Source organism: Falco peregrinus, chromosome 1 (genome assembly GCF_023634155.1).
Source record: "Falco peregrinus isolate bFalPer1 chromosome 1, bFalPer1.pri, whole genome shotgun sequence".
In the NCBI taxonomy this organism is placed as follows: domain Eukaryota; kingdom Metazoa; phylum Chordata; class Aves; order Falconiformes; family Falconidae; genus Falco; species Falco peregrinus.
This window is the reverse complement of record NC_073721.1, coordinates 38,687,509-38,713,623: the sequence shown is the minus strand read 5'-3', so window position 1 is coordinate 38,713,623 and position 26,115 is coordinate 38,687,509. Positions and strand designations below refer to the sequence as shown.

Below are 26,115 nucleotides of genomic sequence, written 5' to 3'. Positions count from 1 at the left end.
AGGTAGAGATAACGGGAGCTTTCACTTCTCTAGACTTTCCCTGTAATGCCTTACTATTTATTCATATGAACAGACATCATCCATGCAGTCTTCTCGTGCCAGCTCCTAAGCAGGAATGTGGGGGTTTTTTGGTATTTCAAATCCAATGTAGTCATTGCCAATCCTCCTCTCTCCCTAAGCAGAATTGTTCACATAGTGAAAAGCAATGCATATTCTTCCCAACTAAAACAGCACATGACGCGGAGGTGGCAACACACTAAAACATAAACATAACCAGATGAATAATTATGTAAAAACATCACTTCTCTACTCCATGCAAGTGCTCTGTGTTGCTGACTCAGATGTGTTCATTTCAGCAGACAAAAAGCTGGGTTTCACTACTACTACTCCCGCTGAGGCTTGGGAAAGCAAAGTCAAGCCTACGCCAGTCTCAGCTACGTTCGGTCTGGGAAGCTCTTTAGCACAAGAAGCCCCAGCCCTGCAAATTCCCAGTGGGAAATGCAGATCATGGGCACATTTGTAGGAGAATAATTAGTTTTGCAGCCAAGACTGTGCTCCTCCCCCACCCCCTAAATTAAATAAGCCAAGAAAGAGTACACAGCCATCCAGTCATTCTTGGAGAATCATTTTTCTGACTAGGTCTGCACTTTAAGGACGCCATTTTTCATTATTGTTAATAGGTCTCATTAACTAGAAGCTCTTAAGCACAAGACCATTACTAAATGCAGTTTACATTGCACAAAAGCAATGCCCTTATTGTGGCAAGGGCAGGAGGGAAGGAAACAGTTTGCCTTTCCATAAACACCAATAATTCAAAACCAAGTACTATTTGCCCTTCATTTGGGTTCACAGTTACTCCAAATGAATTGACAGTTAAGAGAAGAATGGCTTTAAAGATCTCCAGTTTGCAATTAAGGTGTACCTCATGACTTAAAAATGAACAACATTTCATTTTAAAACACAGCAACTTGGGGGGGGGGGGGGGGGGGCGGGGCGGGCGGGCAACATCACAAAAAAAAGCCCAAAAAAACAACTCACCTCCTCTTCTTTACTTAAGAAAAAATTTCAGAGCTTTTTGGGGTTAGTGATCACATCATATATTTATAAATACGCATGACCACATCCTTAAATTTCAGGCACATAAGCAACTTAAAGGAACAAATACATGTATTTTTAATTTTCCCCCCTCAAACAGCCAGACTCTGGATAATGAACTCTCACTTCAGCTCAAAGTCTGGAACTGTGTGTTCTTAGAAGCTTAAAAGAGAAGGCTGTACAAGAATTTTGCTTGTATGAAGCTACAGAGCTGCTGAGCACAGGGGAAGCTGGCATGCTTCTTTCTAGAAGAGTCAGCCCAGGCAACAGTTAAACCCACTCTAGGAGTCAGAGAAGTACCTACCCAATTTGTTGCAGTGTTTCTGCGCTCCACAAAACCTGCAGGATCACCAGGGCTTTCACCTAGCAACACAGCTGACATCCCTACAACTTGTGCACTGAACTGGCTAGTAACTTATAATACCATTTTCCATGGAGAAGGCTTGACATCATACTTCTTCATGCCTTCAATTCAAATATTGCTCAAATCAACCTGAGCGCCTTGTCAGGAACAGACACCCTGTTTGTTTGGAGGTGACCAGTGTATCAGCCACAGAGAAAAGCAGAACAACGTTTATAGCTTCAGTGTAAAAAGTTACTTCCAACCACATGCCACATCCCAGGCAGTTCACAAGACAAAGGCTAGGAGGACTGTGCGTCACATCCTCCTTCACAGTATTAACATTCCTCCTTATAGGAGGTAAAAACTGGGGGTGGAAGGGATATGCTTCCTAAGTGTCTTTTGTGTAGACCTGCACCACACAGAACTTCTAAAACCAGCATCATCAGATGCTACATTGCTGGTTCTTGAGGCTTTCCTTTTGCTATCTTCTCCCCTGCCCTACTCCACTACAACCAACTAGCAGAAAAATTCTCTGCAACCTGAAGGCCAAGAAAGTTACATGCAGTAGTGCTAGCATAGGTCCATGTACCAGCACAAGTCTTCAACACCATCACACCTTATTCTGACATGCTAAAGGTTAAGAAAACAAAGCTCAAGTCCAAAGACAAACGCAATTTCCAAAAGCCAAGAAAGTCAAGCCATGATGGGCAGTACTGTCAGCTCCTAAATTTAATATACACTCATTGCCAGACGGCTAATTCATTTTTTCTCACATTCCATAACCAACAGTGGCTGAAACCTGCTAATTCAGGTAGAATAGCAACAATTAAACTTGTAACACGCTAGAACATTAGGACAGCCAGATGGCAGAAAAGACAGACCCAAAAAGAGAGTGGCTGGATGTCCTTTCTTAGTGGTTTGTTGGGGGTTTTTTTCCTAAAAAAAAAATAAATAATAAATCAAGCTATAGGATGCATCACTCCCAACGCTGGAGTCAAACCTCCACCCCTTCCCCTATCTTCCACTCTCCTGCTTCAGTGTAGGAAAGGGTGTATCTCCAAAGGGAAGTTGTATTCTTCTCTGAAGTTATAGAGAAAACAACTGTCTAAAAAACCAAAAAAAGACATGGATCTATGTTTCAGGGCTGTTCCAGTCATCCTGTACAAAGGGGAGAAGGGATTAATCTCCCAGTGCCAAACACAAACAACCTGAAGAAGTCAGTCTGTAAGCCCTTTACTTTCTAAAAAGAATTCGTCTCTAAATATGCCAACTTTAATTACACACAAGTTTCTCATCCTTTTTTCCAATCTATGATATTTGTCTCAAGGCAGCAAGTCTGAAATGAATTATTGAAAAGATAAATTTTCAATTCGTTGCATAACCACATTTGTCTCTTATTACAGAAAGGGCACACAAGAACATCTAACTAGTTTTCACAGCACACTTTGATTAACCTTAATCACATTCCACCTCTCCCTAGTAGTTTCATTTTCCCTCCACTCCCCCTCCCCTTATATGGCTGCTCCTTCCAACACCTCCACAGCAGTTTCTAACTGCCTTCTAAACAAAAACCTGAATCACACTACTTGAGAGCAGTATCCCCAGCACGCATGCTATTAAGTGTAGAATAGCTTTCTGGTCACTCCCTCCCATTATTTATTCCCTCCCCTGAACCAGCTTTCAGTTAATGACAGGTCTTCATCTCTGCCCCATAACTTCTCATTATTCCTTCTGACGAGCTAACAGTAATCTTAAACACATCCAAGATTTTATTCCTCCCTGGGTGGCAAAGGATGTTCTACTCTTGAAGACTTCATATTAGTTTGACATTATCGTATGATCAAGAGGGCTTACAGCAGTACACCTTGTGTGTCTACAGCTGCTTCCTTTGGAAAGACTTCAAATGCCTTAACCATACACTAATGTGAGTGTTTACAAATTCTCCAGGAGGTAGGAAACCTTTGCACAAACAGACTGATTAGTTAGCCAAAGAGACACAGCGAGTGGGGAGCAGGAATGGTTTCCTGACAGCATCCCATAATCTAAATTTTCACAATTGACTCAATTACTTACTCAGATCCTGAAATGCAGCCAATTTTAGAACTTACCTAAATTCTTCTCATAAGACTGCTCTTATTTTCACTCTTGGGTACCATTGCTGATCCTAGAGGTTTAAGTTTTCATTTATGCCAGATTACTTCCATCCGCTTCAAAAAGCAACCCATTGCAGATGCTACTGTCCCTGTACTTAGGACTGATACAAAGAAACGATTTTTTATCTAAGTGATCTCCTTTACTTTTTCTGATTAGTTTTCACAAACACACGCAAAAAAAATAACCATGTGCTGTTTCACCTCATCTGTACAAGAGCCTTCTGTATCAACAGTAATTACATCTAGTTTTCAAACCATCTCTTATCAGTGGGAAAAATAACAGAAAGGCAGAGTCCAAAGGCATGCCCAACATAACATGTTTCAGAGCTGTAATCCATAAACAATAAGCAAATCAGAGGGAAAATTGTACAAGGAACACACCAAAATTTTATTCCTATAACCAGCAAACTAGACTACAACTCCTCTTAATACTACATGTTTTAGCCCACATTATTTTCCTGCCAAATGCCCACAATCTTTTTCCTACCTACACTCTTCTTATCACTGTTATAGCAAAGAATATGACTTGGGCTCTTTTCCTAACTCGTGATGGCTTATTGCCAAGTGTTCTAGAAAGCACTTGAAAATTTGCATCTCTCTCAGTACTTCCCAGTGTAGAACAGGGCTAATACTTCCCTGCCCAGTAGCATTACTGGGAGGATAAAGGATGCCTAATGAAAGCTATTGATCCTTTGCATAGGTGATGTGGGGAACAACAAAGCAAGACCGAAGGTGCATGGCTAAAAAAAATCTGCAGGGACACTCTTATGGTGGTGCAGAGGAGCACAGTGCAGCGGAAGGACCTTCTTTCAGGTAGGGGAAAACAAACTTTGGGAGGATATGAGGTTGGGGGCAATCAAATGCCTCGAGAACAAGACTAAACACCCATCCCTTTCCACAGCACAAGGCAAATGCCTAACAAAATCTTGGGAAAAAACCTACCCGGAAGACATTCCTGGCATTGACTCCACATTTACCAACATATGAACAGAACCCCTAAGGCTGTGCAGTGCAGGAGGGGCGATGCAGGCTCCTTCTCATACAACCCCGACTGCCGTCACTGTCCGGGCTGTCCAAGCCTACAGACCTACTGCATTCAGCTCCCAGTTTTCCAACAACACATCTATACAACGTGGCCTTTGAATAAAATGCTATATGGTAGTGCAGCCACTGGTCATCAAACAGTTGGATTTCTTTTGAATATACCGAGGAAATCTATGTTTACACTGAAATGATGGAAGCTTGGGAGGGAAAAAAACCCACAGCATTTCTGCATGCTCCTAATACTGGCGTTCAGCAGAACACCATTTTTCACTGCACAACACACGCTGGGGGGGGGGGGGGGGGGCTGTGTCCATGCAACAGCAAGCCTATATTCATTGCTTATTTTTTAGCTGTTCCAACCAGCTGAGAGAGGGAAGGATGCTGGAAATGCTGCCTTGATTTGGTATTTGAGGGACAAGAGTGAGAGAAGTAAACTAAATGGAAAATCTTCTTGAGGGCACAGATGAATGGTTCCGCACCCAAGTGCTGAATGACTCCTCTCCAAAAGAGATAATACCTCTGTCAAAGCACGCTCTTCTGACAAGAAAAAATACCAAGTCTCAGAGGATTAGAATAATTAAAAAAAAAAAAAAGGCCAAACCATCTATTTTAAGACCAAGTTCCCCTAGTGATACTAGGTTAACTTTAAATTAAGCAGAGCAAGCTGTAAATACAGAGCAGGCTACCAAGAAATTTCAGTGAGAGAAGACTTAAAATGCACGTGTAACACCTACAGCAGAGTCGCCAAAACACTTCTATACAAAAGGGCAAAACGCACCACATACCAGTAAGTCCATGTAGCAATTAGGAACACGAGGTGTGGGAGAAAGAGACAGCATGGCTGCCTCCAGCTCCTGAAGAGTCCAAAAAATTGATCCTGTGCCTGCAAAGCGCTCAGGTACTTCTAGGTATCATATAGAAGCCAGACAGCAAGAAGACATTTTAAGAGGAAAAGCTACCACTCACTAAAGCAACTTTAAATGTAAGGATTACTTAAAAACATACACAGATAACTGAAAATGCTACATAGTCAGGAGGAGTGTCTCCCAATTTTTCTGTAACCAGGCTCCCCATCAGGCAGCTGGCAAAGCTCTGCATTGCATGGGCACAGCTCCCAACCCTCTCGAGCCTGCCGCCACCATCTCTGCGCCGCAGCCGCCTGGCTTCCTGGTCCCAACAGCATCAGCCCTGAAATCCAAGGCAATACTCCCCACTATCTCAATCCAAAGCCAGTCAGGGGGCTCTGCTCCCCATGCCCTCTTCCAGGAGCGCGACACAGGCACGCAAGAGCTACCTCCACACCACCAGTCTGGTGCACTAACACAGCGCTCCACGTGCACTTTTCTCAGTCTCAGCTGCAGGAGATCCTGGTTCCCGGAGCTACACCCAAGCAACCACTTCCATGGCTGCTCCAAGAAGCCCATCTGGAAACCAAGTGCCTTCCCATTCCCACTACTTCAATAATTCGTTACTGAAGGGTTCTTCCGAGCTTGGCTTCCTGATCCAAGGGATGAGACAGAAAAGGAAAGAGACCTGCTGTGGTACAGGGAAGGGAACAGACACCTCCAGAGAAAGGGGCAAGTGCTCCCTAAGCCAACACCAGCACCCGCACACTGTGTACCATCAACCCACGGCCTCATTCAGCGGGGCTCTGTGACTTGACCGTTACATTCATGCTCTGCTAGCTACAGCTGCCATAAAGATCAACTTTTTCAGGTGTTGCAAGCTGCAGATCTGGGGCAGGAGAGGTGTTCAAAAAGAATAAGCACACACCTTCTCCTCTAGTCTAGACCAGGCATTTGGCAGCATCCCAGTGCAACTTAATACATCCAGTACAAGGAGCAAATTGCCTGTTAGGGACAGCCCCGTGCACCCACAGGCAGTTCTGCAGCACTGACATCGCTACATACAAAAAAGGGTAGAAGCAAACTCCAGTGCAACCAAAGAAAGGATTTCTTCATTTTCTTTTCTTTTTTGATCCCCTCCCCCCCACCCCGGGCCTCTTCAGTTGCAACATAATCTATCTCCCTGGAAGCTCGGTGTGATTTTCATGGGGAGCCACGCTGCACAGTCACTGTGGCTGTCTCCCTAATCACAGGTGATGCAGTGGGAAGGGAGACGTGTCCCCCATGAACACCCTTACAACAGAAAAATCAGGCATGCTAGCAATGAGTTGACAGTCCTTTCTGCATCTCAGTGCCATTTTCATCACCATAACTGGCCACGGGTAGAATATCCCAGGAAGCAAACCCTAAAAATAACTTCTTACAAGTCAGCCAGTCCCCCAGCAAAAGGGGAGGGAACATGCTTATACATGGTTAGCGCAATTTGATTATTACAAGGGACAACGAATGTCCAGGCAAACAGGAGGCAAAGAGGAAACAGGAGGCAAAGCAGGTGGTGAATCATACACCAACCTCTCCTGCATCACCAATGACTGTCAATAGGAGATGCTTGACCAAGTGGAAATAAAGACACCAAAGTAGAAACTCAGAACCAAGTCTGCTGAGAATACTTTTAAATGCAGTGAAGGAAGGAGCCTTGCCTACTAAGCGCCAGAGCGAAAAGGAGCATGCACTCTCCCCAGCTGCAGTCACCTTTAAGGAAGGTCCTGGAGCCCTCCCCAGCTCTGGCTCACGGAGCTCCACATATCCCTGCGATCTCTGTGGGAAGGCATCACGCTTCCCAGCTACTTAACCGGAGAAGGAGAACTTTCTTCACCAGAATATCTTCTGAAGCTTGTGGCTGGGGAACCAGCAAGCAGTCCTGCAAGTGCCCCTGGACACGGCTGATACCCAGGCAGCCTTTCAAAGGGCTTCTGCACACTGGAGAAGCAGAGGGGCTGGGGGAGAGCAGAACAGCAAGCCAGCCATCCCTCAGCCACGTGCTCCCCAGCCAGCCTCCCTGACATGTGCTTCAGGGGCTGCAACCCTTGCAGAGCTCCCCCTCAGACAGCGTCTGCCCCACTTGCAGGAGGGTACCACAGCATGCGGCCCCTCTCCTCCTCCTTGTACCAAGGCACTCAGCAGCAGTCCCCAGCCTGCACAGCTGTGACACTCCAGCCGACTCTACCTGCAGGCTTCCTCCCTGGCACCACAGCATCCATCAAGCATCTCCACCGGTCACTGGCATCACCCCTTTGCACCAGCAAGCAGTCGCTCTGACAGCCCATGCAATGGAGGAGGGCACAGTGATAAACTTGCGACTCAAGAGGCCTCTGTGCACTTCTGAGTCATGTGCAGAAGCTCACAAGCTCCGAATTGTAACAGGACATCCTGTGTGAGAAGGGAGGGTGCAATAAAGACATCCTGACAGTATCAGCCCTAGCAAACACCTGGTTAGGTTCTGTGGAAGAGTGTGAAGGGGAAAAGTGTGACAGGATTTTCCAGTTCCAAGGCTGCTGCCCATTGTGCTTTTCTACAGCTTTTCCAGCTCCTGAGCAGCTGGTGCAGACACAAGCACGGAAAGGAAGGGGCTCCTAACATCAGTGCTGTGCTGCCATCCCTTTCACCTCCTCCTCCTGCAAAAAGTCTTTCTGAACAAGTTTCCCTGTGCTGTGGGGAGGACCCAGCTACAACTGCAGACACCAGGCTCGCTTGTGCTCACTCCCTCTTGATTTACAGAACTTCCCTGCTAACAGCTGCATTGCAGATGAACCCTCTTAAAGTGGACATGCAGTAAGCGAGACAGTAGGGCACAGAGCTGCTATGAAGGCGATGCAGCCATACCAGCAACCTCTACGCCACACAAACAGCGACTGCAACCTGTGCAAGAACTCCAGTGACCCCGTCTTGATTCCGCTATGCAGAGAGGGTCCTGAAGTGCCCAGCTTAACAAAGAGAAATCCCATCAAGTGAGCTCATTTCTGGACACGAGCTCCTTTCTTCTCTCCCCATCAGCTGATCATATCAGGTGCCCGTGGATTTGGATGAACAGCTAAATAAATATCGGACTACAGCTGGTTAGCAGACAAGGTAACAGTGTGGCAGGGAGGAAGGTCTCAGCAGTGCCAAGTCACTGCAATGCAGGATCCAGGAATTCAGAGATGCAGAAGGAAGAATATAAATTCCTCTGGCTCAGTCGAGCTGCATGTTTTCTTGTTCCCAAGCTAGACCCCCCTAACCCCTTCAGATAAGATAACTGCATCTGTGAGACCCGCGTTGTTTCCAAGGTGGGGAAGGAGTTTTAGCTGTGTTTTTCAAGTAAGAAAATAATTCAGCAGTTAACATTTTATATTTCATCAGAGAGATGAGCAGGCTGAAAAGCCTAGGAAAGCCAAGAAACTTCTTGCCCATTTGTGAGGCGGTGGGAGGGAACGCTTTTTAAACTTAGCTTCAGGACTACTGGAGAAACCAAGTGTATGCAGCCACAAAAAGTTAACGAGGCATAATGCGCTTCCTTAAAGCTGGGCAACCAGCTCTGCAGCAACATAAACTGCTGGCAGCAGCCAGAGTCACCTGGACTTGTCAGCAATATTTGATAATGGTTATCAAAAAAAGCAAGCTACCTTGTTCTTCTTTTTTCACATCTCTGATGCTGAACTCTGCTGTCTGGAGAAGACAAACAAACGTGTTACGAGAGCTCGACTCCCAGTCTGCTGCTGTAGGAGTGCTTGCACACAAAGGATGAGCTGACCAACACTTTACTTCTCTACATCATCCCTTATTAAGTGCAAGAGCAATTCAGACAGGCAGAGAAGGCTGTGGATCACTGCTCTGCACTGATCAGGCAACACTGAAAATTTTAATCTGGGCAACTCCGTAACAAGCAGTAGACTCAACACAATATCCTAATCTGCAGAGCTGGCAGATTCTAGGCCAGATGACATACAAGTCAAACAAACCTGGGCAGAGCTGGAAGTCACTTTTCAGTCCTGCAGTACAAAAATCAGCAATATTTAAAGTAATGCAAGAATTATGAATCACTACTTTAACTTACACTGAAGAAGCACATCCGTCACGACTGAGCTTTGTCTCTGCACTGGCACCGGTTATAAAATAAAGCTGCGCAACTTCAGCTCTTCTAATCTCTCTGACACAATCCTCCAACACAATCTCAACAGAGGACATTTGATACCCCAAGCTTACATCGAGAGGCCCCGAGGCAGGCAAAATTAAACTTAAGAGCATACCAATTCTTTGGGCAAACAACAGAAATCACTCCTTCTTGGCATCGGCAGGCTATACTCTCTATTAGCCTCCAAGAAAAACCTTCCAGCAGGTCCCTCTGGGTTACAGCGGGCACTAAAGACAACTTCCTTCTTCCACATCTATTTTTTCCTCCGGCCACCCAGGGTGATTTCTTGGCCCATCACCCAAGAAATGTTATATATGCATTGACACAAGGGGGTAGGCAGGCAGAAAAGGAAAAGAAAAGAAAAAAAAAAAAAAAAGAAAAAACCCTAGGTACACATGGACTTTTTCAGAATGGCAGCTGCTCCACTACAGTAGAAATACTAAGTGTGTTTGACAGGCACTGGAGACCAATACAAGAAGAGGTTTAACAAGCTGTTTTCCTTGCAAAAGCTTCCATGGCACCCATGCTATTTGAAATGTGCATCCAGTAAATGTGTCCCAGAGAAAGCACTGGACTATCCCCTCTGAAGTCACATTTTAAGTCAGGTGTATGGCATGAGGTCTCCAGCAGCAAGCACAGCAGCAGGACCAGCACGCACATCTCCAGGGCTGCAGGGAACTTTACACACTGACTACGTTCTGCTGCAGACAAGGAGACCTCTCGCTCAGAAGCAAGACCACCAAATGTAGACCCCTCTGGAACGTACGGCAGATTTGGAACAAAGCAACAGGTTCAGGAAATAATCTCCTTCTAGAGAGGAGTTGGGATAAAACTCACCTTCTTGAGCTACCTTATGTTCAGTCCCACCTGTAAAAGAAGAGGGCTCAGCGGAAGGAAAAACAAAAAAATGGTTTCTAGCTCGTCTCCCTCCTTTTTTCACCTCAGACTTTAGGCTGTGTCACTGCTTTTCCTTTTCTCACTGCTCCTCTGGGACTGAGAAAACCTCCTCCTCCTCCTTCAAAGGAGAGATGTCTTCAACGTCAAGAAATGACATCTCTCTCTTCACGGCTATCACTTAGCACAGTCTACACCAACTGACTTAGCTGAGATGACACAGTAACAGCAGAAGATAAAGCACATCCAAATACTGAGTTACTCTACTAGAAAAGCTGCAGCCTACACCAGCTAACTCAGGTCCCTGGAAGCGGAGAAGTGAGGGAAGGAAAAGGAAAGAATCCTTTCCACAAGCTTTCAGGACATGGCTTTGAAGCCTTAACATCCTTGTTTTCACTTATGGCCTGTATTCACAGGGGCTTAAATAAACCCTCTGGGATTTGGGCCAGTGGGAAAAACCTATACCATTAATTTCCATAGATATTTATGTCTCATTCCATAAATAAATATTTTAAGTTGAAGAAGCCCTTATAGAAAGAAACTGGGTTTAATTACCACAATTCTATCTAACCAAGTCTGCAGACAAACATTTTATGCTAGCGTGAGTATTGCTGCTCACAGGTTTGCCAGGCACAACCAGCTAAGTCTTTCCTGAAGCAGCCTGCAAAAAGGTACCTACCATGATAACTTGCATTACTGCAAACAATCAAGCGGTACCACCTTTTGAGCTATGGGGCACTGAGATTTGGGGCACCGAGGGCAGAGACCCCCTGAGCTCCTTGGCTCCCCAGCCAACAGCAGATCACTAATTCTTCTAGGACCAGTCCTCACAACGGTCAACCTCCACGGCGGAGGCTGCAGCACAGGGCACTAGCAGGACTTCTCTCAGACTCTGGTGGAGGGAAAGCTGACCATGCCCAACCTCTCCCACGCTCTACCTGCCCACCACCTGCGCCTTCCCCACAACGCTATCAGCTCTGATACACAGGGACAGTGCTCGAGCTCTGGGAAGGGAAACCAGCAGGGACAAAAGCAGCACGCAGGGTCAAGACCAGTACTAGCCCTAACAGTGCTGACGTGGGTTTGCATCAGACATTTTTCAATGAAACAGCCTTGCTTTACTGAAACACCACTGCAGGCTGGTTAGCTTCATGCTGGATAGCGTGAAACCTGCAGGCAACACTGGAACTTGATTATTTGCACCAGCTCTGATAAGGGAAAGCTCTAAGCACAAGACGGGGAACTAGAGTTATTTGTGGGTATAGGGAAGAGAAAAAAAGGCTGAAAAAAAAAAGAACGAGACCATCTTTTCCACTTCTTACATTTCATCTGCCAAAACAATGCAAATCATGGTAATTTACCCCGCGAAAGCAGGGCGCATTCACTCCCTCCTCAAAGAGGGAATCTGTCAGAGCAGTGCTGCTCAGAGTTCAGACTAGAGGAGGAATGCCAGTCTGCATTCCACCCCACCACCCCAGTGGCTATAGGAGAGCAAGCCTGGTATTTCTCACTAGGATGCTGTCCTTCGTTAATACATCATCACCCGCCCTCCTCCCCTCCCTTCCCTCCTATGAGAAAGTTTAATCCTTTGGCTCACACGCATCTGGTAAATTTTTCAGTCCCTGTTTGCCACTGTCATCATGGCAACAGCCCCCAGAGATACCGCAGCAGCTCTGCCACAGCAGGCAGGCTGGCTCCCTGCCTTCACTGCCACGCAGCCTTCGGCTCAGTGTGCCTACAAAGAACGATGCCCACTCCCAGGCTCACCTTCACAGGCACCTTTCTTACTTAGAGATATGTTTGCATGGGTTTGATTTTGGGGTTTTGTGGGTTTTTTTCAAATTAACTGTGTCTTCATTCCCACAATGCCTACTCTTTTCCCTGAGACAGCTCTCGGCTCAATTTTTGGGACTCCAATCACACAAACAGTAACACTGCAAAGAGAGATGCTCCCTTTGCTGCCCCAGAGAAAAAGGGTCTTGTGTTTAACAGCCAAATCACTTGCACCTTCTAGCAAAGAGAAAATATTAGCTAGCACCCTTCTCAGAAGAGGACACTAACCTGGACTCGTCCCAGTGCCGCTGTGAGCAGACTCCAGCTATAGGAAAGGCAAGAGAGCCCAGGGCTGCGGGTGCCTGGACGACAGCTAACTCAAGATGTGAACTTTGGATTGAAGCAGTAGGACAGCAGGTCACCACTTTGGAGAGAGATGCAACTCATGCTCTCAGGAACATAACACGAAAGTGCTGAGAGTACAGGATCACATCTATACGCGCACACACACACATTCTCTGAAAGGTCATCACATTTACTCTACTCACATCTCAGAGACAGGGAATTCTCCTTCTGACTGCCAGGAGCAGAGCAAGACAGATCCCAACACCAGGCATAAAGCCACAGTTATCTCCTCCTTTCCTGACCCCACCATAAAAAGGCAAGATACAACATTAACCAGCTCTCCTTACATCTCTGAATTATTCTCAGTCATCGGTAATTAGCTGCTTGCACCAACCACCATCCTCCCCAGTCTGCTCATCTAACAGGTGGGAGCAACAGGAATCCTGCAATATTCTCTGGGAGGAAAGCAGGAGGGTAAAGCAGCATTACTAAAGGGATATTTTCAATCAAAGCATTATAGATTAATACAATTACTGATTAAAGTAACCAATCCACAAGAGACAAATGAACATTCAAAACAAATTCAAAATTAAAACAGAAAACAAGGGAGCTGGAGAGTAACAAGTAGAAAAGGCTATGAGGAATTAAAACCTAACTATAGACTGTTTCCCCAGAAAGCTAAAACCATGCTCCACTGATCTCTGGCTACCCTCAGTATTCAAAAATCTTACTTCTAAGGTACTGCCAGCACACTTCTTCAGAAATATTCTGCCACTGTTCTCCACAAATCATGCAGCCAGTAATACCAGAATGCTTGGGGAGTTGTAAGAAAAACATAGAGTGATCTTTCAATAGACAGTAAATTTAAGAAGGTACAAAAAGGAACCTGAGGTCAGCCTAACTCACAGGACCCCACAATTTGAAGCATTAAACTTACTGTCATAAGGGCCAACAGGAACTACAGTTGTTTAAGTTACAGCTTGATATTTCCTCCAACCACTAAAAAAAAGTAATAATCTTGTGAGGACCTCAAAATTTTAAATATGCATTTGCCCTTCAGAAGCCGATGCACCTCTGCTTTCCCCAAGCTGACTACACCGAGCACTGACATCACATCTGTTGCAGGCAAACACAGAAGGTGAGATACTCCACATTTCATTTTACAACACTGAAGGTTTCTTTCCTGTGCTGGTGATCCTGGTGGTGGCTGATATTGCCCCCTTCTCCTGGCCAAGCCAACAGCAATAGCTCACTCTATAGTCAAACAGTGGCAAATAAACATTTTTTTGGTAAAGTCTATTACCTCGGTGAAAAATTATTATTATAATTGGTATCTTGAAAATCAGGAGGTTTCATGTACAGAGGAAAGAAAAAGAAACACCTGAAACATCAAAAGAGGCGACAGGCCAGAATTAATGAAAAGGGGGGCGATGCCCTGGTTGTCAGGGTTGTGAGGCAGATAGATGGTGTTCATAGGTGCCACAGTGAAGAGATACTTTTTTATATTAGCGCACTTCCCTTTTAAAAAATTGTCTTCACCCAATTTGCAGGGACAGAAAAACTAAAATACTTCCAGGGCATAGAAGGGATCAAAAAGATTTTCATAGCCCTCTCTTAAAACTTTAGTGGTGCTAAGCCACTGGCTGGGGGCGGGGGGGAAAAGTGCTCTCCAGAAATTAATTTCTTTATGATCCCCAGATGAGTCCTCCTCTGGCAGTGATGGCTTTGGTACTGTCCAGAGAAGGATTACATTTGGAGGCAGTGAAATTTCCACGCTAAACCCCAAAACCAACAAAAACACCCCATAGCTTTTGCACTGGATCTTTCTTACAAGAAATCCAAGTAGCTCTCCCTGCCCCAAATACCTACAGTGAGCTCGACATCCCGCTCTTCACTGCAGGGACACCTGGAAATATTTCAATCGTGGCTCGCTGATCAGAGTAAATGATCTAGAGCCAAGGGCTTCAGGACACGTGCGGGAGTTAGTCTAATCACATCTCTGCCGTACACAAATCCAGTTTATATTGGGAAAACAAGAAACCTGACTCTCTCGCCAAGCCCCTTTCTCCAACCTCACGTGGAGGCACTAGGAATTCCTGCCCAATCTGTGTGCCCACTGCCCCCCCTCCTCATTGTTAATGCTGGAAATTTAATACTCAATGTGACCACTGAGAAGACAGACACGAGCTGAAATCCTGTCTGCTCTGTTCCAGCTCCTTTATAAAATATACAGCGTAAACTGAGAGGCAGCCTGGGGTAACCCCAACCACCACTGACATCCACAGCGGGAGGAAGCCAGCTTCTGGCCATCGCGAGCGACAGCAAAAGCAAGGCTCCCACGGCTCGCACCCCGCCAATCTCTGCTGGCTCTCACGCCAGGGCGCTCTCCTGCCGTATCCATGTGCTGTGGCAGGCGAAAAAACCAGGCTGACCCTCGGCGGCCCCCCCTCCCCAGGCTCCCAAGGTCAGGGTCTCTCCTCTCACACACACCCCTCCTACTCTCCAAACACCTCTTCCAGTGTAATTTCTTTCCCCTGGTGACATACGCCGCTCAAGCCCCTCTTCCCCCAAGCAGGGGGCTGCAGGCGGAGGTGGGGAGGAAGAGGAGGGGGAGGCAGGCTGCTGGCGGGAGGCAGAGGGCTGCAGTTTCTGACATCAGCAGAGCAGCCCCCCCGCCGCCCCCCGCTGCACGCATGTGTGCTGCGGTGCAGAGCGGAGAGTTCGGCCGCTCGCTACCCATGCGCCCACCGCCCGGCCCATTCCTCGCCTGCAGCCCCCAGCCCCTCACGGTGCCTGCCAGGCAGCCCCCAGCCACACGCACCACTCGGGGGCCGGGGGGGCAGCACTCTCTGCTCCCTGCATCCCTCCAACCCCTCCACGTGCGCAAACACCTCCAAAAAATCCCCAGCCGCCGCTGCAGATGATCTCCCACAGACGCTCCCTAATCACGGCATCTCCCAGACTCCGGGCAGGCAGCAGAGGGGAGGGGGAGGAGCAGTGCGGGTGCGGGGAAGCTCCTGACACTCAGCCCAAGGCCCACCCTGCGGGAAGGGCAGCTCCTCTCCCGCACCAAATGACCAGACCCGATCTGGCTGCTCAGCAAGTACAGCTGAGCAGACAGGGTTTGATTTGCCGTCCTCTCCGATAAAGGGCGTTTGTCCCCAGCTGACAACCACAGGCACGCAGCGAGGACACCTATTACAGGACATTTCTACACGGGTTCAGATTTGCGCTTCAGCCATCTGTGACGGGTGTGCTGGGCTCCCTCGCTCTGGCAGGGATCTGCCGGGCTGCAGTGCACCACCGCTGCACGCATCCAATTCAAGCGGGTGTGCTGGAGCCCACAGGGGACTTCAAACCTGGCAGCCACAAGACAGTCCTAACTCAAACACCGGCGAAGAACATTTACAGAGCAGATCAAGATAGAGGTTAAGGACTGACGTTGCTCAACTTCCACTGCCGCATTCAAGCTCAATGTTTCAGTGGCCAGGGAAACTAGTATTGACACGTTCAACAAAACATAGTGTAAAGCCCCAATCAGTGACCACTGTGGAACTGAAAGCCAGAACAAGAGCGAGATGTATGAAAAAAAAGCTGAGTTGGAAGTGCAGAGAGAAAGCTTTTATCCTGTCAGGGTTTGATACACAGAAGTAATTCCCTGCTCCTCCCACAATCCACATAATCTCCTACTGGAATAACAACAAAATAACTCTGTAAACTGCAATTTTTTTTCTGATTCACAGATTTGGAAAGATGGAGAGCAAGAATCCACCTCTGTTCCACAGGCAAAAGCAAAGACACAGTAAGGAGAAAGCAGTGAAGCTGTCTAACTTCCAAGACAGCTGCTTTTCACTTTTTTAATCCAGAGATGTCACTTACAAGAGTTGAAAGACACAGATTTTCAGCAGCAAACAAAATTTAACAATAGATGTAATGCACAGAGATTTCTCCTACCCCACACGTAAAAAAAAAAAAAAAAAAAAAAAAAAGGCCCCAAAATCCTACACATGGTGATAGGATCACTATACACTATTGATATAAACATCCTAAAAATTACCACAGGACAGAGCTCTGCCTACCCCTTTCCAGCGCAGGACTTTCTCAAAAGCATGTGCTGGAGAGTCAAGTCCTGCATATTTCCTTATTGCTACTAAAGCTACTGCTTCTCTCTTGATCCTTTTGATCGCTGCAAGCAATTTTACTTTATTTGAACTTTGCTGCCCAAGAACCGAAGCACTACTTGCTATGAATTTTCATGTTTAGGAAGTATTCTGGTGACACCCACAAGACAACTTCCAAAAAACTACAGTTATTACTTCCCTCTACCCGTAGCTCTGGTAAAAGCCCATGCGTTCAATCCCATAGGAATTTCACATGACTGAAGCATTGTATTTCCCCCATGTGTAATACCCGCTGCTCTTATATGTTAGCTGAACGCTGACTACGGTGAAGTCTGTTTCCCCTCTCTTTCCACAAGCATTTGGCCCCTATTTAACGTTAAAGGTCCTAGCATACTCTTTGTTGGGCAGTCTTAAGCACCAAAAAATGATGAATAACAGCAAATACTTTATTAAAGCAGAAATATAAATTTTAATCTAGACCAGCTCTTACTGACAGGATTTATTAAAACAGAGAGAGAACAGGCATCCAAAAAATCAAAGACAACAGGGAAACAGAGACTCTCCTCTCGACATCTGACTTTGTATTTCACGAAGTGTGAAGCTTTACTAGACTGAAGTTGTTCAGACTGCCCTTCACAAAGACCAGCACCACATTCATCCTCCTTGCTTTCACAGAGAAGCCCTGTAACAGCACCACACCTCTTCAACTCTTTACTGCTTTAAGAAAAGTTTGATAAACATGTCAAGTAATATATAACCATTTAAATGCACACAATTCACCCTGAAGTGTTCCTCTTCCTCCTTCTCTGCTACCTACGGCAAGCTATTCAGCACTTCCCAGACAGCTATCTAGTAGTTCGTCATCAACAGTCTTGAAAAATACAGGTAACAAGAAGTACTGCAGGAGGAGAGCAAGGTTTTGTTACCACTCCCCTGTACATTACCAGAGGAAGCACTATACAGCAGGCAGAACTTCAGCAAAGTAGCGATGGGCAAGACTTATTTCTCAGCAGCAGCCAGACACTGACTCTTGCGGAAGCCATCACTACATCAAGCATCTACGCAAGTTCAAATTCTGCAAATTTCAAATGTAGCTACACTTGAGTTGGAGAGGGGCAGGGTGTCCCCACATGAGGGAATATTCTGGCGCTGTGACCAAGCCCAGAAGAAAGTCAACAACATGGGAGGCAGGTCAGGATTGGGGGGGTTAACCTGCACAACAGGCAGGCATGCAGTTGGGCGTGCAGGACAGCCCCCTGCCTATGTACTGCTGGACAGAGACGTGCCCGTGTCCCCCCCGGGAGAAGGAAGCATCAGGCAACATATATCCAGGATACTGCAGAATTAACACTGTGATTCTCCTCCTGTGGGAGACAGCTTTCTAAAATGCATTTTCGTGAGACTTTCATTTTCAGGTTGCTGAATTGAATCTCCCTAATCATTGATTTACAGCTGCAATGTCTAAATAGCACACATTTTTCCCTCAGTGCTTTAAAGACCTATTCCGAGGTGAATTCACTATGTTCCTATGAAAATATTCAGTCCCATTTTGCACTAACCACTTGAGCCATCAGCAAACACAGCTGGAATAACTGAGGAACCTATGTATTCAGCTGAAGTCACCATCCACTTCTCACTGTAAACGCAGATTCTTTAGTCCTCAGATAAGACTTCAACAAAACCTGATCAGTCCCTTGGTTTTTACACTCTTCTGTACTAGCAGAAACATCTATGTCCTTCCTTGGCTTTCCCCACACTCGCACTCCACCTAACCTACTTTACCTACCTTTGTAAGTAAATCATTGCCAGCTGCCTCAAGTTATGTAGCTGACGATCAAGCTAGTATCCTCAACGTATTTTATTTATAGGAAGATATGAAATCTAGAAACTAAGTAGTAGATCAAAACATGGCCTGTATTCACCCATACTTACTTGTCCTCCTTGCTGGGTCATAAAACTGTCAACACCTTGACATGAAAAGCAATTAGAACCTATATATTTTTCCCTCTGTAACTGACTAGGTGCCCAAAGACTTAAAAACTGACTTAATCAGTTCTTCTGGTACTTTTGGACTTCTGCTAATACATTTCTGAATTCTGTTTAAGCTATATTCATTCTGCAGTATTCCCCATTTTTCTTATTTCCAGACTTAATTTCAATGCCACTTCCTTTGTAAGGAAACGGTTTCTCATTTGCAATGGGTTTATCAAGCTACCCTCTCCCTTCTCTAAGCAGGTTTGTGTCCACCAGCATCTGAGAAGATGGCTCTCCTGAACTGTAGTCTTTGCTACAGGATGGATGGGGAACTCTGCGGAGCAAACACGGCATTAACAGCTACCAGCAAAGCAAAGCCACCCTTCAAACCTCTCCCATATTAAGTTGAACTAATTTTGAACTCAAGAGATTGGATATCCTACCTACATCAGCGGGCACTGTCACCTGACCATGGAGAGGACACCAATTCCCACAGGATCTGCAGCCACCTCCTGAACAATCTGGGGCTCCACTGGCTGGTCCCCAACATGACCTCACTCAGGCTAGATATCAAAACAACACATTATCACACATGCTTAATTCCACAAGTCAAACCCACCCCACCCTCCCCAAAAAAACCCCCACAACTGACCACAACTTTTACAGCACAGCAGACACTACTTCTCCATGCATTTTTCACCATTCTTTAAGCAGTCTTCTGCTCTTATCATCACATTTTGTATTCCAGCAAAAAGGCAAATACATATTCTATTTTTCTCTTTTATAGGGATTAGGCAAAATGTTCTTCACTTCTAAACCATTTATCAGTATCATTTGCCTCCTACTCCTGCTTTTTTTTTTTTTTCCATTTCTGTCAACCCCCCTACTAAGCCATCTATTCAACTAGCAAGTTAGTCGAGGGCCTAATAAATTAATTTTTGCCAAATCTGAAAGCCTTCTAAGCATTAGATCTTGTTGTGTTCACCTTTCCTACAAAGAGTTGCCTCTGGCACCTCAACTTGCTGCACACTCTGCTTTCAGCATCTTTTACTGCAGAGTTCAGTTTCTCTCACTCTCCCCCGTATCCACCCCGCCCAGGAAGCAACTTTAATCCCTGTAAGGGATTCCCTACACAGCAGAAGATAAACATTCCCTGCATACTGCAAGGTACACTACCCTTTGTGCATACATACGTCCCTGGAAAAGAGAAGACCAAGAGCTTGGGGGAAGAAGAGTTAAGATTTTTTTTTTCTTTTCAGAACACTACAGTCTGGTTTCAGGTTTTGGAAGTTTCCAGGACTAACAAAAGCAAAAAAAATAATAATACTTGTTCTAATTTGTTGAAGTCAAATTTGCAAGATTTCTTCATCCAACCTACTTCTGCCTTACAAGACAAATCCGTTAGTTTCCAAACACACCACGTTTAACTGCAGCATGAAAGGAGCAAGGCATACAGCGTCTACCCTTCAAAAAAAAAAAAACAAACCCAAACCCAAAACATCTGTTCTGGTAAGACAGATCTCCTAGGTAGGAAACACATTCAGCAAAATCAGTCTGCAACATTTCTCTTTATTATGAGTGATCGGTACACACACACGTAAATAAACCTTCTATAAACATACCTCTAGCTCAGCTTGCAGAAGAAAGATCTCAAAGAGAAAAAAGACAACAACACTTCACAGAGCATCCGTTGCCAGATACAGGAATCTTTCTATCATCCTACACTACCTCCTTTCTATCTCCTCTTTGCCACACACCTCAATTATTTTGTAACGCTGAAATAACGACTGAGACAAGCAACTTCAGAACGCTTAGACTTATTAAAACTTCAACGCCAGTGAAGTATTTTCTGTTAATAAAAGGAAGAAAGGTACGTCGAGACACTAACCTCTGGCTGACAGTTTTTTGGTGTTGATGATTTTTGCAGCATATTCCTGTGATGAACTTTTCTTTACACATCTGCGGACCACAGAGAAGGCTCCCCTAGAAGAAAATTAAAGAGGGTAGGAGCTATGAAACTGAAAATGTGAGTACAGTAGCAGCAATTTCTACCCCCAGAGCTAACCAGATTAAGGACAGGACAGAAGACATACAGAGGAGGGAAACCACACACGAGACTCTGATGAACAGCACATCTGTCTGATCAACAAAGAGAACCTAGCCTAGATGGTACTTGAGCCCCCCTGAAGACCCCTCAAGCCCCCTCACAGACAGCACGGTAAGAACAGCACACTGTGCAGGGACAGAGGGACCAGACGGACACAGAAACACAACATGAAGGGCTTGATGAACAGGAAACAAGCAGCCCAGAACGATGCTGCAAACAGTAGCCGGTAAGTCCGTCTCCCAAAGACAGTATCCCCAGCAGTTACATCACACAACCAGGACTCATTTCTCCCACGTTCAAGTGCCAGCTCGGTCACAAAATCGCTGCAACACTTTGCAGAAGTTACTAGTTCTCTTACATCTCTCTACCTACCTGCAAAATGGGGATAAGTGTGCACCTATTAAGGAAGTAGGTAGGAAACTACAAGGCTTTGAGCATTTTCTCAGGCTGGAGCTATTAATATAATTACAACTATTCCAAAAAGCCACTTGGAGAAAACATCAGAGAGAGGGGGAAGAAGGATTTCTGTGAGGAAAGATGATGATACAACGGAGACCAAGGTGAAAAGACAGGGACTCAACATCTCTAGGACTACACAGATGAGTGCTTGAAAGCAGTCGCTCTTTTTTTAAAAAAAAAAAGAAAAAGAAAAACACCACCAAAAACACAACCCAAACCAACAAAACAGGGTGGGAAAAGAGTAACAACTGGCTTGACAGGAGAGATCTGAAAAGGGGAAAAGGGCAAATAAGAGAAAACTGGCAGAAAATTCCAAGTCCTTCAGACCAGGAACATGAACCCATGTCTATGGACAAATGTACATATTAAAAGTGTAAGAAAGGGGAAGAGGAGCTGCACAAGGGCCCCACAAGACAGCTAGCCCTACAGAGCCTAAAATAGCCTGAATCCTCCTGATACTGCGGAGTCCTGCCTTTTTCTCCCCTTCCTCAACCTCTACATACAAACCAATAAGCAGCAAGGTGAGCACCAGCACCGGGGCCCGGGCCCGGTGACACACAGCTGCAGCATCGTGGGGAGGGACGGGGACACGGGGCTGGAGAAGAGGGATGCAGCAGAGCCCAGCGCTTGGTGCAGGGAGGGAGAGGGAGAGCAGCAGCAGCAGCACCCAGGAAAGCACTGTACCCACCATCCCACCCCGGCCACTGCCACGCTGCTTTCCTGTCCCAAGGGGTGCCCCTGCAGAGCCCTGGTCCTAGGGTGCAGCAGCAGGTCTGCCAATGCAGAGACAAGTGCGGAGCGGCAGGGAAGGCGGGAGGGCAGGAGAAGCGCGGTGCAACAGCAGCCCGTCCCTTCGCAGGGACGAGGAAGCGGGGCGCGGAGCATCGCAGAGCGGCGGGCACCGTGCCGCGTCCCGGCCGGGGGAGCGTGCGGCGGGGAGGCGGCGCGGCAGGGGCCGGCGGCAGCCGCGTCCCGAGGCGGGCAGAGGGGACCTGCCGGGCGGCAGGAGCGGCGAGCAGCCCGCGGGGACACGCCGTCCGGCGGCAGGGACGAGCCGGGGCCGCAGGAGCACCTTTCCCTCCAGCGGCGATGCCGCCGGGGCGGACGGGGGGTTGCAGAACCGGATTACAGCCGCCGCGGCTAATCCTCCCTCCGGCTCCCGGCTGAGCCGGGCGGCCGGCGCGGGAGGCTCCGGGCAGCGCCGGCGGGTCCCGGGGCCGGGGCGGGCGGCGGGGCGCGGCGCGGGCTCCGTACTTGCCAAGCTCCTCGTAGAGCTGGTACTCGTCGGTGAAGCGGGTGCACGTTGCCGTGGTGGCCATGTTCGGGCTGCGGGAGGCTCAGCGCCGCTGGGGCATGGGGCAGGGCGGCCGGGACGAGCCGTGCCGCGCCGTGCCGTGCCGGGCGGGCGCGCTGCCGGGGCGGGCTCCCTCCTGGCTCGGTAGGGCGGCGCGGGCTCCCCCCGCGCCCGGCTCGGCGCTCCCCGCTCCGCCGTGCACAGTCACCGCTCGCCGGGGAGGGGAAGGAGGCTGAGCCTGGCCAGCACCGCGAGAACTGGCTCGGAGACACCCCGCGCCGGCCCCCTCCCTCCGCCGGCCCCGGCCCGCCGCGGGGTGTGGCCGCCGGGGGCGCTCCCGGGGCTCCCGCAGCGCCGCCGCCCGCCCGGGGGGCTGCAGCCGGGGCGCGGCCGCCGGAGCGGCCACTGCAGTCGGTTACCCCCGCCCGCGGAGGGAGGGCGGGAGCGAGGGTCGGGGGCGGGCGGCTGCGGTTGCGGCCCCCGCTCCGCTCCGCAGGCGGCGGGGTCCGGCCGGAGCCCCCGATCGCCGCACCGCCGGGTGTGCCTCTAGTTGCCCGCCGCGGGGAGCGCTGCGGCGGCCGGGGCGGGCAGAGCCGCGGCCGGGTGAACTTCCTGCGTGCGACGGGAGGGCAGGGCAGGGCAGGCGGGGGGGCGCCGCTCGGACCCCGGCGCCCGTCGGCGGGGCTAGTGGCGGGCGACCGGCCCCCCCTGCCGCCCCCTGCGTGCTCCCCGGAGGAGGAGGCGGAGGCAGGTCACGGCCGCCGCCGCCCGCAGTCAGGCCGGGGCCCGGCGCTGCGTTCACCCTCCCGGGGCAGCGGGGCGCGGACCCCCAGCCCCCTGCTCCCGCCCGAGCCGTGATGCGGGTGGGGGTCCCCGAGGACGGCCCCGCCTGGCGCCGGGCAGAGCGGTAGGGCGCGGAGCCCTGGCCAAGTGCGAAGGGCCGGGCGGCGGGACGCGGGCGTGGGGCGGGCAGGGCAGGGCAGGAGCCACCCGGAGCCACCAGCCTCCCGGCGGCGGGCGGCAGCGGCTCGGCCTCTGCTGCCTGCGGCGCGGGCTCTGCGGCACCGGCCGGGGCCTTTTCCCCTTACTTAAGTGAGTCTCTCCCCGTCTGAACAATGGCCAAATCTGCTTAATACACGGATTTATATAGGACAGTCACTGACACAGCCAGAGCGCGAAGGACTGCGCCGGCCTCGCCGCGACTGGCAGCACGAGCTGCGTTACGAACGCGCTGACGGATGAGTGTACCATAAGCCAGGGATCTGAAAATGAACAAGTACTTTAGACACCGTGCATCCCTGCTCTGTGACTGAACTACCAAAGCACCGTGTTATTTTAAATCACGTGAAAAGCAGTGGCAGCAGCCACCAGCATGTCTCTCCACACGCTCCCTGTCTCCAGGTTAAATGCAGCCAGCCCAGTGCTGCAAAGTCTACACCGAAGTGATGCAGTGGGCAAAAAATTCACCCAGCCTATGCAGAAAGTAGATAGCAAAAGTAGGACAACCTAACAGTAGCATTACAACAAAGCAGTACTTCTAGAAGGTGATTATGAAACAGCATTCTGCGCCTTACACCATGCCAGCATTTAAACCTGGAAACCTGCTGACCCAGCAGAATGATTCAGAGAACCACCACAAGATCTATCCAACAGGTGCCAATCAGTGAATCTGCCCCCTGCCGAGCTAAAATTGCCCACCAGCCTCATTTGGTGACCCACCCAAAGAGTTGCAGATGAGGAGGACAGTGATGTGACAACCCATAGTCCTTACCAGGGGAATTGACTGATAACACGAAGCTCCAGTGGGATATCCTAGATGTGGTGGTGAGCAATGCTGCTGCCACACAGGCACTGCACTTCCACCATCCAAAGTGATGTTAGGTGTTCTTTGTGCAGGAAAGGTGAGCTGTTAAGTTTGTGCTGTGGTTGCACTATCAAGATAGATGCAACCCAGTCCGCTATGTTAAAAAACCTGGAGCGACTGGAACAGGACTCTGACGTTTAAGACTGGATTTTAGCTTGCTGTGCTGAATGAGCAGCCAGAGGGAGAGAAACTAACTGTACATTTGTCCTGTGTTCCTACAAACCAAGGAAAGATGATGAAGATGGAAAGGGGTGCGAGCCACAACAAAGAAATAGAGCCACGGGAGAGGTTTACCTAAAGCTATGTGCTAAACTGAGTGAGATTCTGCAGTTGAAAACTTTTAACTGGACTCAGAGTGTTCTGTGCCTTGCGCCAAGCACCCCATCCTATTTCACAAGCCCTGGTTGCAGTGGTCTCATAAAAAGACATGAGGAACATAAAAAGAGGGAGACAGAAGAGGAAGTTTCTCGTCTTCAGGTGTTACAGGGAAAAGGCAGGTCTGGAAATCAGAAAGGGAACAGGGAGGGAAGTGTGGAAAGAAAAGCTAGCCATGTGTTATGCATAGCAAGTGCTACGGGAACAGATTGCTAACTGAAAAACTTGTGTTAAGCGACAAGTGGGATATAAATTGAGTGACAGACTTGATTAAACCAAGTACTGAGTGGGAGACTAAATTACAGGAGTAGAGTTTTCTAAAGGAATGTAGACAAAATGAAGCAGGAGGAGGGGTGGCAATATGGATAAGAGTATTGTGTCAACAGAAAGAAATATTGATGTTCTGGCTGACACAGCAGTCTACTTGTACTGAGAGTAAAACTGCAAACAGAGGTGAATCTTGAACGGTTCCTGGTCAGAATAATGTTGTAGGGACCAGAAAATACAGTAAAAAATGGGTTTGAGAGAGCCTGTGTGCTGGTAACGGGAAATTCAGCTAATGAACAGTAAGTGAGATGCTGACCTCAGTTATGCAGAATTGAAATCTGGAGTTAATGCGTTGCTTTTCTTATTAGCCAGCTGCAGATTTCACATTAGCAGAGTAGCAGTTTTGGTGTCTATTTTTTGAAGTAGCACAGGTTGGCTTATACAGTACACTGAACTGTCAGGGATCTGCAAGGGATTAATCTGATTTTAATAACTGGAGCTGAGTAAGAGGCACTAAAGAAAGTAAGTAAAATACAAAGGATTTAATGCAAAGCCCACGGGCATAAATGAACATTTCCTCTGATGTTAATGGCCTCTGAATCAGGCCCATCTGTCCTTGGAGCCTAAGCTTGGCTTTGGCATGTTGAAGAATTTATGTGGGAAGGCCATAACACAGAAGTGTTGGTCTTTAGGGAAGCAGAGTGAAGGACTACAAAATGAGTTCACAGAAAACAACTGAAATTCAACTCACTGTGGAAAATGGGAAGGATGCTGGAGAAGGTGCATGACGGCATCTTTCCAGCAAGGCTGAATAAGCCCAGGGGGCAGCATGTATCAGTGTGCTGAATGGAGCAGCACTGCTAATGCCAAACATGAAGAGAGTGCGTTAACAAAAAATAAAGGACCTGGGAAGGTTAAGAATTGAAGTTAAAAATCAGTCTGAGAGGGTGAAGGCAAGAAGAAAAAAAGAAATTAGAAACAAGCAAAATGA

General features: G+C 48.0%; 1 protein-coding gene across 15 annotated transcripts in view; it reads right to left on the bottom strand.

The window, feature by feature from the left end:
* Positions 1-22,901, bottom strand: part of CAMK2G (calcium/calmodulin dependent protein kinase II gamma) — a 121,701-nt gene extending 98,800 nt beyond the window's left edge. For 2 of the 15 annotated variants that reach the window (XM_055797184.1, XM_055797133.1), the window contains exons 1-2: positions 22,579-22,893; positions 20,647-20,741 (exon numbers count right to left, since the gene is read on the bottom strand). In XM_055797184.1, the coding sequence (XP_055653159.1) occupies positions 20,647-20,741; positions 22,579-22,643 (160 nt within the window). In that variant the 5' untranslated portion in view covers positions 22,644-22,893. Of the gene's footprint in view, positions 1-20,646; positions 20,742-22,578 lie in introns of all 15 variants that reach the window. The other 13 variants (XM_055797239.1, XM_055797480.1, XM_055796934.1 and 10 more) reach the window with 12 other exon arrangements.
* Between the last annotated feature and the right edge of the window lie 3,214 nt (positions 22,902-26,115).